This window comes from Bos mutus, chromosome 22 (assembly GCF_027580195.1).
Source record: "Bos mutus isolate GX-2022 chromosome 22, NWIPB_WYAK_1.1, whole genome shotgun sequence".
Taxonomy (NCBI): Eukaryota; Metazoa; Chordata; class Mammalia; order Artiodactyla; family Bovidae; genus Bos; species Bos mutus.
The window spans coordinates 14850678-14865614 of record NC_091638.1 but is presented as its reverse complement, the minus strand read 5'-3'; the positions used below and the strand labels follow the sequence as shown (position 1 = coordinate 14865614).

General features: G+C 51.7%; 1 protein-coding gene across 5 annotated transcripts in view; it reads right to left on the bottom strand.

The window, feature by feature from the left end:
- VIPR1 (vasoactive intestinal peptide receptor 1) overlaps window positions 1-7056 on the bottom strand; it is a 33033-nt gene extending 25977 nt beyond the window's left edge. For 3 of the 5 annotated variants that reach the window (XM_070359425.1, XM_070359426.1, XM_070359421.1), the window contains exon 1: window positions 6844-7056. In XM_070359425.1, the coding sequence (XP_070215526.1) occupies window positions 6844-6921 (78 nt within the window). In that variant the 5' untranslated portion in view covers window positions 6922-7056. The remainder of the gene's footprint in view (window positions 1-6843) is intronic. The other 2 variants (XM_070359422.1, XM_070359424.1) reach the window with 2 other exon arrangements.
- Between the last annotated feature and the right edge of the window lie 7881 nt (window positions 7057-14937).

The following is a 14937-nucleotide window of genomic DNA, read 5'->3' as shown; positions in this document are numbered from 1 at the left end:
ATCTTCCTAGATTAGGAATCGAACCTGTGTCTCCTGCTTGGAAGGTGGATTCTTTATCAGTGAGCCACCTGGGAAGCCCTCACTTTGCAGTTGGGTTAAGATGAGAGCTTCAGCCCAGTCTAGTTCCCCACTACCTTCTTTGTGACAGGCATTCCTGAGCCCAGAAGAAGGGATTCAGGCAAGATGAAGAAGTCCCTAGCATCTTTGCGGTTCTGATCCTGTGTCTCCTGCCATTTTGTTGGCTGCATGTGGGAGGTAACTGCCTGGGGATTTGCAGTATAGTCCTGAGTGTCTGGCTGGGGGTCTGGATTAGCCATGTCTTGTTAACTCCACCTGCTCAGGACACCCCTTCCTGTCTATTCCCACAGTAAGGGGCTTGGGAGAGAGCTTTGCTTTCTCCTCCTAATGGGGCCCCCTGAGATCTGGGGTAAAGGCTGAGGTGGGGCAAAGGGGGAAGATGCTGGGAGTTCTAGCTGTTAGGTGCTGGGGGCTTAGCAAGAGAGGGGTGAGCCCACCTCAGGTGTTGGGGGCCATACCCAACTCCCCTCAAGGGAAGCTTGAGACCACAGCTACTGGCCTGGATGAGAAGCCCCTGCTTCACCCAGGGCCAGAGAACTATGGCAGAAGAAGCCAAGGAAGACAGCTGGGTGGTGGGGGCACATGAGTCCCTCCGAGGAGCAGCTAGTCTGTGAAAGCATCTAAAATGCAACAGGCTGGAATCTATGAAACAGGAGAAATTCCTGCCTGTAAGGTACCAAGCACTGGGGGCCACCGTGGATGATCTGTGTTTCCGAGGTTTGTCAAAGGAGGGCTCTCTCTCTCTCTCTCTTTTTTTTTTTTCCTGCTAGGGATAGTTGGAAAAAGCCGTGGAAAGGGAGCAGAGAGAGCAGAGGCTCCCATTACCATGTTACATCCCACGATTTACTTAAGCCCCTCCCTACCACCACTGAAATAATGGAGCATCAAAGGGTCATGCGGGGAAACTGAGGACTCAGAGAGAAAGCAGTGTGATCAAAGGTACATAAGACCGCAAACCAGTTTCCCGGATGTCCCCTTCATTTTGGTTTCTGTGTTTAAACTGGTGAGGAGTTGCAGATCTTGTAGTCAAGGAAGAAGTGAGGGTGGAGAGGAGAGGAGGAGGAGGAGAAAAGAGTCGGGGCGGGCACAGGAAGGTGAGGTAAATCATGGGATCCAGAGGTCACAGAAAAGAGGAGAAATAGGCTCCCGCCTTTTCAGAGGGCACAAGAGGAAGTAGAGATGATTATCTTAGTGGGAAGAGAAACAAGGGAGTCTGCTGGGCTGATAGGAAGGTATCATAGGTTGATCTGGGTGGTGGCTACACAGGTGTACATGTGTGAGACAATTCCCTGAGCTATCACTTCTGATGTGTACATCTCATTAATTAAAACCTATCTCTAAAGTCCCAGGGCAGCGTATGGCATGCCATAGCCACTTTGGAAGAAATAGTTACTCTTATAAGATGGCATAGCCTAGTTAAGTCCACGAGTTCTGAAAGCAGACTTTTGGCCACTTCCTGGCTGGGCGAACTTGAGCAAGTCACCTCAGTTCATCTGTAGAAGTGGCAACAATGACAGCACCCAGGCAGCCTGAATGTCCTTCCCACTGACAAGTGGCAGCGGTGTCCACCAGAGGAGAGGTCTCAAGCCTGGTTCTCCTTTGCCCCCTATTGCTGTCTGATTCTCTTACCCTCCCTGTATTTTCACGTTCTTTGGCCAATAGTCCAAAGCCTCTCGTCTCTGCAAATCCTGGGAAGGCTGGACATTCCTGATGGTCCAGTGCTTAAGACTCTGTGCTTCCAATGCAAGGGGCAAAAGTTTGACCCCTAGTCCAGAAACTAAGATCCCACATGCCACATTTTTGGCAGCACGGCCAAAAAATAAATAAAAGTCCTGGGGAAGGTTGAACTCTAGGGAGTAGGAGGATGGAGTGAGAACTTGTGCTGGGGGGTTGAGGGTAAGAAAAAGAGGGAGACATAGGGACATAAGCTTGGGTCTGGGGCAAGAAAGAACTTTCCGCAGTTCAAGGTGATACCAGGATAAGGGCTCTCATTATTAGGATGCAAAGGAGTTCAGCTTGGTGTTAAGCCTGGACCCATTAAAAGGCCCTTCTTGTGAGGTTTACTGAGGGCCACGAAGCCTTTCAGGTTTTTTTGCAGAGGATCACCATGAAGAGGGCCTTTACTACCTTTGTTACCATGAGGTCACTTTGCTAAGCAGGGGCAGTAGGGACTCAGGTTTCAATCCTCTGTCTTTTGAAAGTCATCCTGGGTACCACTGCAGAAATAACACTCAGTTTCAAACATGGTGTCTGTGGGTGATGTTGGTGTCTGCTCAACTGCAGAAAGCAGGGCACCAGAACCTGGAGCCATGAGTCCTTGACATGTTGGCTGGTGACCTCTTCCTCTCCCCTCACCCCTCTTACCTTCCCCTGGGCAGGAAGAACTTGTTTTCAAGGTGGCCGGAGGCACTCCCTGGGAGACACAGACCTTCACATCATGAACCACATGAGAAGGGGTGCAGATAAGATTGAGCCCTGTCTGGTGAAATCTAGCCTGCTGCCCACCCACCTGCTCAAGGCCCCCTGCTCTTCCCCTCACCCACCTGCCAGCTCACTATACAGTCCCATCATGGCACAGGCAGGAAAGTTCCTTGCAGTAAATGCAACACCCTTCTTCCCCCCTGATAATATCACCACACATCTTGTGATGCTTGATTAAATGCTACTGGGGGACATCAGCTATTGAATATAAGCTATTAAGGAATCCCTGTTAATTTTATTAGGAGTGATGATGGTATACAGGAAAATATCCTTGATTTTAGAGATGCATCTTAAAATAATTTGGCCTATGATATCTATAACATATTTTCAAATACTTCAACCAAAAGAGCAAATGGTGCAAATATTAATGGTTAATAACTTTCAAATCTAGAAATTTGGAGTGGACAAACATTGGAAATTCCTATACTGCTGTTTTTGGTGACATCACTCCCGGAAATGGGCATTTCCATGTTCATTATACTACTTGCTCTACGTTTTTTTATATGCTTGAAAATGTTCACAATAAAAGTTTTAAAAAACCCATAATGTGGCAGAGAGATTAGATTGTATTTCTTTTTTTTCTGAAATACATCTAAGGCATGTGAGAGAGCTTGCACACACTGCACATTTTCCTTGGTACAGTGAGAACAGCTTTGTGTTGGGGAGGTCAGACAGGAAAAGGAGGAATCTAGGAGGTTGAGAAGATGGAGCAAGGAGGAAGGGATGAGGTTTTGTCTAGTCCCCAGACCCCATTCCTGCATCCACAGCCAGAGGGGCACAGTGAGGAGTTCCTGTAAGTGGCAGGCTCCTCAGGCTGGATTGCCATGAGGCTGCCACCATGCGGAAGGGCCCATCATCCAGTCCTCCCTAAGAGGACTTGTCACCTGCCTGGGCCTGGAACCTCATGCCCCATATTGTCTGGCCACTCAAGAGGACATACCACCCCTGTGCCCAGGACTCCTGCCTTCCCTGGAAACTCCTGGGCAAGGGGAACAAGAGAGAGCTGAAGAAGGGTCCACAAGGCTCCCAGGCTGGGGATCCAGAGGAAGGAACAACCTGCCACACAGTTCACACAGCACTCTCATATCCTTCAACCACAGAAGTCCTGACTGGAAGGCCAAGCCCTTTTCATAGTCAGTTGTGAGGCTGGGGTGAGATGGGGTGGGATGGGGTGGGGTGGGGAAGACGTGGCTCCAGCCAAGGTGGAGCTGGCCTCTTTTCCCATTTCTCCTGCATGTTGGGCCAAGGTTCTCACCCTCCTTTTTGTGATGAGGAAACAGAGGCCCTTCCACAGAGAGGAAACATGTTCTCCAGGTCAACTGGCCATGGAGTGCGCTGAGGACACAGCTCAGGCTACTCATCTTGGAAGTTCTAGAAATGTCTGGAAAGATGGATGTCAGGGCAGCATGGGACAGTGGAAACCTAAGATGGGAGCTCGATCTTCCAGCACAGCCCTGCCCACCCCCCACCCCTGGGAGCCTTGGGCAGGCCTAACTCACACGCTCACTCAACTTAAGGAGGAGACTTGACCCCTCTGTAGCCGTGTTTCCTAAACACCACAGGTGGCTGGCTAGGGGCCGGGATTGCTGGGTAGCCATGGAAGCTCCTGGAGCAGCTGGAAGCAGATGGCTGGGGCAGGAGGCCTATGGCAAGGTGAAGCTTTCAGGAGACGGCCATTAAGTCTCAGAGAGAAGTCAGAGGAACCAGGTCCCTCTGAATCCCTGGGCCAACCCAGCCTCTGGGCAGCGGGGTAGGGGGAGCTGAGGGCTTCCTCCTCCTTCTGGGGACAGGCCCATTGGTCCTGCCAATAGAGGCTGTCTCATAGTCTCAGGTGGAAGACTGGATCATTTGGTCAAACTCTTTAGGGACTGCCCTACCTCCTCCAGGGAGCTTTCCCTGACCGCTCCTCTGAGCGACCATTACCCCAGTTCTGAGAGGCTGCAGCCCACATCTGGCTGGGCTGGTTCTCCTGGGTCGCTGGCTCCGCTCTCTGCTACTAGCTGGAGAATCTTCCTAGGGCAGGGCATGGGTCTGCCCCTTCTCTATGACACCTCCTGTCTCCGCCCTTGGGCTGGGCACTGGCCTGAGCAGTTCTGCTACCAATGAGGAGCTCCTGTGCCTACTCTCCAGGGGGTAGGGGCAATGGAAAGCTTGAAGGGTGGCCTTGGGGAAGACTTCCTCTTCTGAGACACTGGAGGTTTTCTTTCCTTTTTGGCTTCCCTGTTCAGAAATTTCCTCTTCTCAGGCTGAGGTCAGGGCTCTATAAACAGGAGTGATACGGCCTTGGGTCTTCAAACTGAACTTTGCAGCTGCCATTTTATGACTCTGATAACACACTACCCCGCTTCCCCGAGTCTGGCTGAAGCAGGATTGCCTGGTGTCTATTTGGTATGGGAGCAAGTGGTGGCTTGTGTGGAGAAGGGAGAAGTAGAGAGGGAAATAGGGGCCCCTCATTCCAGCCTGCTCTCATCGACTCCTGGGTGAGTCCCTTCTCCTCCCTCTGCGGGCCCAGCCCTGCACTGGGCTGTAGGGGACATGAGGAGGGTGAGAGACCTTAGGCCTTGATCCCATGGGATGGTCAAAAAGCCCCAGGCTAGGGTTGAAGAGTGAGGTCAGAGTGGGAAGGGCACAGTGGGTTGGAACAATCAGGGAAGGCTGTCTGGAGGAGGAGCTGGAGTTGGGAACTAACCAAATAAGATGTGGAAAGACAGGGGAGGGGAGGCATGGCAAGACCAAGGCTTGAACTGTCTCATGAGGTGGGGGACAGAAGTTGCTGGAGAGGGGACCCCACTGAAACCAGTCTGCCCCTAGACTGAGAAGCCTCCAGCAATGGGAGAATGTGGTGCCAGTGGTGGTCCCAAGATCCCTGGTTCATCCATGGAAAATTTGAGTGGTCAGAGCTCAGGGGTGGGAGAGCCAGAGGGTTGCTGGTGAGGCCTGGAAGCTCTGTGACCCTGAGAGGCTGTAAGTGTTGCCAGAGTATGCCTTTAGGGCCAGAACTTGGTGGGGCTTTGAGAGCTCAGAAGGTGGGTCTCACCATAGCTATCAGTGAGAGAAGAATTATGCCAATTGTCATAATGTCTGCTTCCAGGACAAGCAATGAGCATCCCAGCCCAAGTGTGCAGCACATTAGCGAGATGGAAACAGAGATTCCTTCCCTGGTGGAGGTGATGGTCAGGGAGATCCTCATGGGACAGAAGAGACTATAGATGACCCATATACTCCATCCACCCACCAGCCACCTGGAACCCACATGTTTTAGGCTCTGCTCAAGCAGCAACCACAGATTCCTCAAGCTCCAGGGGAGGGATAGAAAGAAATCAGCTTCAGTCCAGGTCTGATGGGTGGGGGATAGGTGTGGCTCTGATATCTTTGGGCCTCACTTTGCCCATCTGTAAAATGGGCTTGGGTAGTCTTCAGGTCTTCCCTGATCTTATAGGAAGATGACTCATGCATCTCCTGCCTCAGCCAGAATCTGCCCTGCAGCCCAGGTGAGTGTCCCCCCCTCCACTAGGCACACACATGTGCACAACCACACATGGGACACATGGGCACCAGGGGTACACACACACACACCCATGTGGAGATGAAGCCGAAGTGCAGGGAAGAGGGTGGCCACTGCTTCTTGGTTATTTGCTCCCTTCCCATGCACATGTCTGGCCTTCTCCAATAAACACCACCCCAAATCCTCATTGCCCACCACCTTGCACCTTGGGCTCCATCTCTTTCAACTCTGCTCAGTGGGAGGGCACAGGAAGGGTCTGCCTGCCAGTCACCTGATCCCCAAAGCCCCTTCCCCCCGGGGGTGGAGGGCGCTCAGTGCTTGGTCTGCTGCTGAATGTCACTCCTACAAGTAACTTAATGCCCCACAGACACCTTCCGGCGGGCACAGCACACAACGACGACCCTCACAGCCTCCCCCTAACCTACTGTCTACCAGACCTTCCATTTCAGTGGCCCGCAGTCCCCGACCCTGCATTCACTGACTTCGCCAACCCACAGCCGTTACACGCAAGGCAAGTTTGGAGCCAGCTCTTTCCCGCCGCCCCTCTACGAGTGTCCCAGATTCTGACGCAGAACGGGCTCCAGACTGCGCGGGAAGGGACTAGGCGCGAGGGAGACCCTACCCCTCCCTCGGGTCTAGATCCGGTCTCAGGCGCAGCGAAGAGACCATGCTCCGCGCCCCTTATCCCCTCCATACAGACGTGAGCACACAGCCGGGCTCCTGTCACCCCTTCTCCACCCCCAGCTCCCGGGACTCCGGGCTGCCCGGCGGACACTCACCGCGGGGCCGAGGACGCAGACGAGGGCGCCGGTCAGCAAGCAGAACCAGCGGGCGGGCGGCGGGCATGTAGGGCGCATGGTCCGCCCCGAGCCGGCGGCGGGCGGCCCCGCGCCGGTAACTGGCAGGCGGGCGGCGCACCACGCGGCCGACGGCGGGGAGCCTGACAGAGTGGCGCTGCCTAGGTGGTCCGGGCGCTATGAGGCGCCGCTCCGAGCGGGGGCGGGGGCGTGGGCGGGCCCTGGGGGCTCGTCTGACGGGCGGCGGGTCTAGCCAATGGCTCGGTAGAGGCGGGGCGGCCGCGCAGGTGTGGGGCGGGGCTGGGGGGCGCCCTGGCTAGTAGGGAGTCTGCGCGCTCCCCCCGCCAGTCTCGCACTTCAGTCCTCAATCGCGAGGTGTGGGTAGACCTTCGTCCCCTGGGACCGCATCTCCGGGAATCCCGAGAGCCCAAATGCCCCATTCTTCTGTGCTTGGCTCACGACGTTTCCAAGAGCCTGACTGCGATCTCCCATTCCCGCATGCCCCTTGAGACCCACCCCAGGGCGCCCTGCTCTTTCACCTTCAGAGCCACCTGCTCTAGTAGGCCTCCCAATCTCCCCATTTTTCACTTCTGCACCTCGGAGGGTAGGTGCAGGCGGGCCGGACTACAAGACAAAACGTGACTTTTGATGCCCCAGGCTGACGGCCGAGACTTGCTTAAGGTTCTGGGCTGCAAGTGCCCCAGATAAGTGGGGCTCACTGTTTGATCCGTTTTCAATCGCCCCAACTCATCCCTCGCGCGGGAGAGGCCACACGAAAGGAAGTTAGGGCGCAAGTGAGGCCCGATTCTTTGATCCGTGGTGCCTTCCTTGAGCCCTGGCGGCCTAGTAGGGCGCGCTTGATACCGGCTGTGCTCTCGGATCACTCATGACCAGTCGAGGGTCGTGCTTCAGGAAGGATGGCATGTCCGCGGCCTCGCGCGTCTCGGGCCGGAGCACCTCCGAAAGAAGGTAGAACCTAAGTTCTAGCGCCATCGCGCGGAGAAGGAAGGTCTGTTTCCCAGCGCACGAGTCCAGAACCCGCGCATCCGACCTGAAACAACCGGAGTCCTCCTCTTCCCGCCTTCCGTATGTTACAGCTTGGGAAACCGAGGTACAGAGAAACGCCTGGACCTGGGCCGCCTTCCTCCGATACCTCGCTTCCAAGATTCTGCGGCTGACATCGGACCATCCAGTCTCCACCGTGCATCCTCAGGGCTTGGTTTATTCTTCCTTAGAATGAGGCGCAGGTTCATTGACGCGGCGGCCTGAAAGGTCTCCTTCTTGTGGACCAAATGCAGGTGGCTGCCTTGCCCTCTTTCCAAGGGTTCTAGAAGGTGAGATCGAGGCTGGAGGTGGCGGTGGTGGCAGTGGGGTAGGGTGGCTGGTGAGTGACTGAGATAGGAGGAGGGAGGTTTTGATTGGGGGAGGGCGGTTTTTTCTGGAGAGGCGGAGAGGGCTGCGCATCCCTGGGCGCCTGCGAGGATATGCGGCAGCTTGAAGGAGCTATTTCAGGCGCTGGGTGACCCGCAGGTGCGACGGAGTTCCCTGCGGACCCAATGGGGTTTTCCTCCCTACAGCGCGGGGAACTCTGGCCACTGATGGAGCAGGATGGAGTTATAGAGAGACAAGGGAAAGCCAGGAAAGGAGGAGCGTCCAGCCCCCTCCTCGATTTCGGCTTATTTGGATGCTAGCATTTGCTTTCTCTCTCCCGCCCTCCCTTTCCTTCTTCCCTTCCATGTCTACTCATCTTCTACTCTCTCCCCCCTCTCTTTCTCTACACTTCTTCCCTCCCATCCTCCCTTCCTCTCACATTCATTAATAGTTTTCTATGTGCCAGACTCTGTGCTGTGCAGCAGGGCACAGAGATGGAGAAGTCAGCAGCATCTCTTGCCTGGGAAGGACCTGGGGAGCTATTGTACTCCCCTTAGAGTTCCACCTCCTTCCAGTGGAAATATAATCAGTTATATTTAATATAACTATTAAACATAAACTATTATAAATATATAAACTAATATAAAATATAAACTATTAAACTATGGAAATATAATCAGTTAGCCTGGACAGAAGCGCTTCCCCAGACTAGAGAACTGTGGAGATGCCTTTGCCCTGGCCATTCTGGGGCTTGGACTCAATTCCTTCGGGGAGGAAGTGTTTGAAGAATGAGTCACCAACCACTTCTCAGCCATTCTCACTTCTGGAGGCCAGATTAGGCTCAGGGGTCAGAGGGCCTTGCCTCTCCCTGTGCCCAGCCAGTACCCCCACTCAGGCCTCAGTTCTCTAGCAGGGCAGTGGAATTTTGTCCTCATTCTGGAGTGTTACCTCTGCTGGCACAGTGCCCCAGGAGTCCTAGATGCGAATGGCAAATCCATGAGCTTTGGCTCTCATAAACCCTTTCCCATTCTACACACACACACACACACACACACCACCTGATTACCTGCAGAATAATGCTCATGAAGTCCCACAATTGAGGCATGTCCTTTGGCCTGCTGAAGTTCTGCTCTCTCTGAGGACAGATAGTTTGGGTGCTTGAGAGTGCATTTGAGGGGGTTGAGGATTGGGGAATACGAGGGAGTCAGCCAGACCCCACTTGGGGTTTCCCTGGTGGCTCAGTGGTAAAGAATCCACCTGCAATGCAGGAGACACGTGCAGGAGATGCGGATTTGATTCCTGGGTTGGGAAGATCCTCAGGAGAAGGAAATGGCAAACCATTCCAGTCTTCTTGCCTGGAAAATTCCATGGACAGAGAAGCCTGGTGGGCTACAGTCCATGGGGTGGCAGAAGAGTCAAATGTGACTTAGCAACTAAACAACAATAACAACAACAAAAAACAAAGACCCCACTTAGCCAAGTGACTCTTGGTGAGGCCCAGAATGGTGGCAGAAGCAGGTGGGGGAGAATGGAAGTGAAAGTGAAGTCACTCAGTTGTGTCCAACTCTTTGCAACCCCGTGGACTGTAGCCTACCACACTCCTCTGTCCATGGGATTTTCCTGGCAAGAGTACTAGAGTGGGTTGCCATTTCCTTCTCCAGAGGATCTTCCCAACCCAGGGATCGAACCCAGGTCTCCCACATTGTAGGCAGATGCTTTACCATCAGAGCCACCAGGGAAGTCCTGTGAAAATGGAGGAGGGGTGGAAATCTGACGGCTCCCAGCTGGGGGTGGCTGCTTTCCTCTCTCCTGGAGGGTATCCACACGACACCCCCTCCTTAGCTGGAGGGCTATGTGGGCAGGCTGGTGGCAGTAAGAATGACTGGCAGGGCCCCTGGATGCCCTTGCAGTCCTCATACTCCCAGGAAGGAAGCAGGTGACTAAGGAATAATAGTTTCCGTGTAGATTCTTTACAGTGAAAATTACTTTTGTTTTTTCAGAATTGTTCTCCTGGGAGACCCACACTTCCTTACCTAGCAAATGGCACAAAACAACTTCAGAAGTGAAAAAAGGTGCAGGAAAAGGAAAGTAGCAAAAACAAACAAAAACTTGAAAAACTCAAACCATGAGTCAGTTTGACCTTGTTTTGATCAGCTGTTCCTGCATGTCCAGTTCTATGTCCTGAGGCACTGAGAGGTCTCCCAGGGGCCTACTCCTGGGGAATCCTTGGGATCTGATGAAACCATCCTTTCACCTGCCTTATGGTCTGGGGAAGCTTCTTGGGTTGGGGAGGGATATCAGAAACTGGAGGTGTGTAGGGGTAAGGAGCAGGGAGACAGACTACTTGAGGGTATGGGAAGCAGAGACTTGAATCTCCACTCCCCATCCCCTGCCCTGTCTGAAGCCCGAGTGGCTCTGAGTTGGCCTTTGCCAGGTTTGGGAAGGGGGCTGCAGCCACCTCCTGCCCTTTGCTCCCTCCTGTCCTTTGCTCCCTCCTGTCCTTTGCTCCCTCCTGTCCTCTTGAATGGATTTCTCCCGGAGTATTCTGTTCTGATGTTTCTCTTCCTGGATCCTTGGAACTAGTCTCCAGTCTCTGGCCCAAGCCCCACCTCCCTTCTGGATGCAGGAATCCAAGGGGTGCAAGGGTGTAGGGGGAAAGAGAGAGAGAGTCACTTGCCTTTCCCCGTGATGACAGGCAAGGCAGGAAAGAATCTGCAGTTACTCATTTGGAGCCTGCCTGGCTTCCTGGCTGCCTGCCGCATCCTAGCAGCGGGTGCCACTCTTGCCTCCCCCAGTCTTCTCCCACCTCCTGAAGTCGAGTCGTGCATGCACTACTTGAAGGCTCCCTGCTCAGGCACTCACAGCACAGTCTGGCCTTCATGGTAGGAACCAGGAACTGGCCTGGGGAGTCACTGTTCAGGATGCCCCTTCCAGAGCCATCCACATTGTTGGGTGGATGCAAGCAAGCTTTGGCCTTTCTGAGTTTCTGAGTTGAAGACACCTCCATCGAGAGGGACTGCCCACCACTTCCCCAGCAGATGCTTATTAACTCCAAGCTGTGGTTTGGTGGAAGGCAGGAGAGGCCCGTTGCTTAAAGAAGCAATAATCCCTTCATCTTGTCTGTAACAGCTTGCAGGGAATAGCATTCCTTCATCCCTTTTGTATCACCACCTCCACTGACCTGGCCCTATGATAAGTACTGGGGATGTCACAGTGACTTAAGACACTGGCGACCCCTCTAGGGCAACCTAGCATTGCTTGAGTGGGGGACTGGAGGGACATTCTCATGATGCTGCAGCTGCACCAGGAAAATAAACAAAGTCCATAGAGTATAGATGATGGAGAGAGAATTGTTCTGACTTGCGAGATTGGGAAATGAAAAAGACCAGGGACAGCTTCTGAAATGGACTATACTATCCCTTGATCATGGAGGCTGGGGTTTAGAGCTCAGGAATGGGTGGGAGCCGAGAGGAGGTGACATTGCCAACTCTAGGTGCATGAGTTCAGACCCTCCAGTGATCAGATGCTGGATTGACTTAGGATTATTGGATGTTAGGAGATGACAAAGGAGGAGATAGATCCCTATGAATGATAAAGGAGGAGAAGGCAGGAACCAGCAGGGAAAACCACAAATTGAGATGCAGCTCTGACAGAGCCTCTGCCAGCCTGACCATGAATTGCAGAGCCAAGGTGGCACACAGATGCCTTAGTAACCCTACTGTGTGCAGTCAGTGTCTGGGGGCCATCTGGGAAGAGCAGGCCTTCACCTCAAATGCTGTGGTGGATCCTGAAGGTGCTACTCCTAGAGGCTGTCAGCTCACTGAATTCAGCTCTCAGCTGAAATGGCAAGTTCTTTCTTGACAGGAGATCCAAGTGATACATGTCTGCAGCTAGCACAGAGGGGAAAGTGAGTCATGGAAAATGAAGGTGGGGGAGAGCTCCTGCTTCAGGAGACAGAGGAAGTGGAGACCATGGGCCTACCCTTGGGGAATGCCTATTCTGGGCACAGACAAGGATGACTCCAGAAGGAAATCCTCTGTGACCCCACCACAACCATGATCATTTTAAATCGTCATCGATCTTTCATTTTATCTGTAAATATCTCAGTAAAAGTGTAAGTGAAGTTGTGTCCAACTCTTTGCAACTCCATGGACTATACAGTCCATGGAATTCTCCAGGCCTGAATACTGGGGTGGTAGCCTTTCCCTTCTCTAGGGGATCTTCCCAACCCAGGGATTGAACCCAGGTCTCCTGCATTGCAGACGGATTCTTTACCAGCTGAGCCACAAGGCAAGCCCTAGAATACTGGAGTGGGTAGCCTCTCCCTTCTCCAGCGGATCTTTCCAACCCAGGAATCGAACTGGGGTCTCCTGCATTACAGGTGGATTCTTTACCAACTCAGCTATCATGGAAGCCCAAATATCTCAGTAGGTAGCTCTAAAGCATAAGAACTTAAAAAAAAAAAAAAAAAGACCCACAATACCATTATCACACAATACCATTTTTATGCTAACCACCCCAACCTACCCAAATTCCTAAACAGCATTAAATAGTCATTAATTAATTTTCCTTCTTTGCCTCACAAATGCCTTTATTTTCTACCAGTTCTTTGTTTAAATAAGGCTCACACATTATAATTCAAGACAGTCTCCCTCCATCTCTCTGCCTCTCTTTCTTGCAAGTTCTCCTTGGAAGAAATTGGGATGGGGTCCTGTCTACTGGCTTTCCACAGTCGGAGTTCTGGTGACTGCATTCTGTGGTGTTATTTAACTATTTCTCTAAGACGGATTACTTTAAAACACATCTTAAAAACATAAGTGAGGTGATTTGCTTGTGAGTTCAAATTGCCCACAGATCCTGAGTGAGATCCTTCTTTATCTTTCCTTGACCTCTCCTCTGCTACTCCCACTCTTGTCTCCAGCCACAATGGCCTCCCTGCTAGTTCAAAAACTCATTCATGGTCCACTCTGTCTTTTTTTTTTTTAATTGAACTATAGTTGATTTACAATGTTGTGTTAGTTTCTGCTGTAAAGCAAAGTGATACATGTACATATATTCTTTTCCATATTCCTTTCTACTATAGGTTATACAAGATGGAGAAATAGTGAAAATAGTGAGAGACTCTATTTTGGGGGGGTTCCAAAATCACTGCAGATGGTGACTGCAGCCATGAAATTAAAAGACACTTGCTTCTTGGAAGAAAAGTTATGACCAACCTAGACAGCATATTAAAAAGCAGAGACATTACTTTGCCAACAAAGGTCCATCTTGTCAAAGCTATGGTTTTTCCAGTGGTCATGTATGGATGTAAGAGTGGGACTATAAAGAAAGCTGAGTGCTGAAGAATTGATGCTTTTGAACTGTGGTGTTGGAGAAGACTCTTGAGAGTCCCTTGGACTGCAAGGAGATCCAACCAGTCCATCTTAAAGGAAATCAGTCCTGAATATTCATTGAAAGGACTGACGCTGAAGCTGAAACTCCGATAATTTGGCCACCTGATGTGAAGAACTGCCTCATTAGAAAAGACCTTGATGCTGGGAAAGATTGAAGGCAAGAGGAGAAGGGGACACAGAGGATGAGATGGCTGGACGGCATCACCGACTCAATGGACATGTTGAGTTGTGATGGACAGGGAGGCCAGGTGTGCTGCAGTCCATGAGGTCGCAAAGAGTTGGACACGACTGAGTGACTGAACTGAACTAAACTGATACAAGATGTAGTTCCTGGGCTATATAGTAGGTCCTTGTTGGTTATCTATATATATAGTATGTGTATATGTTAACCCCAAACTCCTAGTTCATCCTCCTCTCCTTCCCCCTTAGTAATCATAAGTTGGTTTTCAGTTTCCTAGCATACTCTTGCTCTTAGGTGTTAGATCCCTCTGCTTGGAATGCTCTTGCCCAGGTATCACCATGGCTCCTGACCTTTCTCTTTAAGGCTGATTCCCCTACTTTATACTGTAAACTGCTTCCCCTCAGGTTGGGGCCCCTCACCTTCTGTAGACTTTTTTCCCCACTGTGCTTATCACCTCCTAAGGCACAATGTCCTTTCAGTTCAGTTCAGTTCAGTTCAGTCGCTCAGTCGTGTCCAACTCTTTGTGACCCCATGAATCACAGCACGCCAGGCCTCCCTGTCCACCACCAACTTCTGGAGTTCACCCAAACTCGTGTGCATCAAGTTGGTGATGCCATCCAGCCATCTCATCCTCTGTCGTCCACTTCTCCTCCTGCCCCCGATCCCTCCCAGCATCAGGGTTTTTTCCAATGAGTCAACTCTTTGCATGAGGTGGCCAAAGTATTGGAGTTTCAGCCTCAGCATCAGTCTTTCCAATGAACACCCAGAACTGATCTCCTTTAAGATGGACTGGTTGGATCTCCTTGCAGTCCAAGGGACTCTCAAGAGTCTTCTCCAACACCACAGTTCAAAAGCATCAATTCTTCAGCACTCAGCTTTCTTCACAGTCCAACTCTCACATCCATACATGACCACTAGAAAAACCATAGCCTTGACTAGACTATTTGTAAATTCACTTTATTACACTTATTGTCTTTTTCTCCCTGCTCACAGAGAAGTTCCACGAGGGCAGGGATTTTCAGGTGTTTTGTTCCCAAATGTATGTCAAGTCCTTAGAATGGTGCCTGGCAAGCAGCCCTCTATTCATGTTTATTGAATGAACAAATAAGAGAATGATTCTTCCTAAAATCC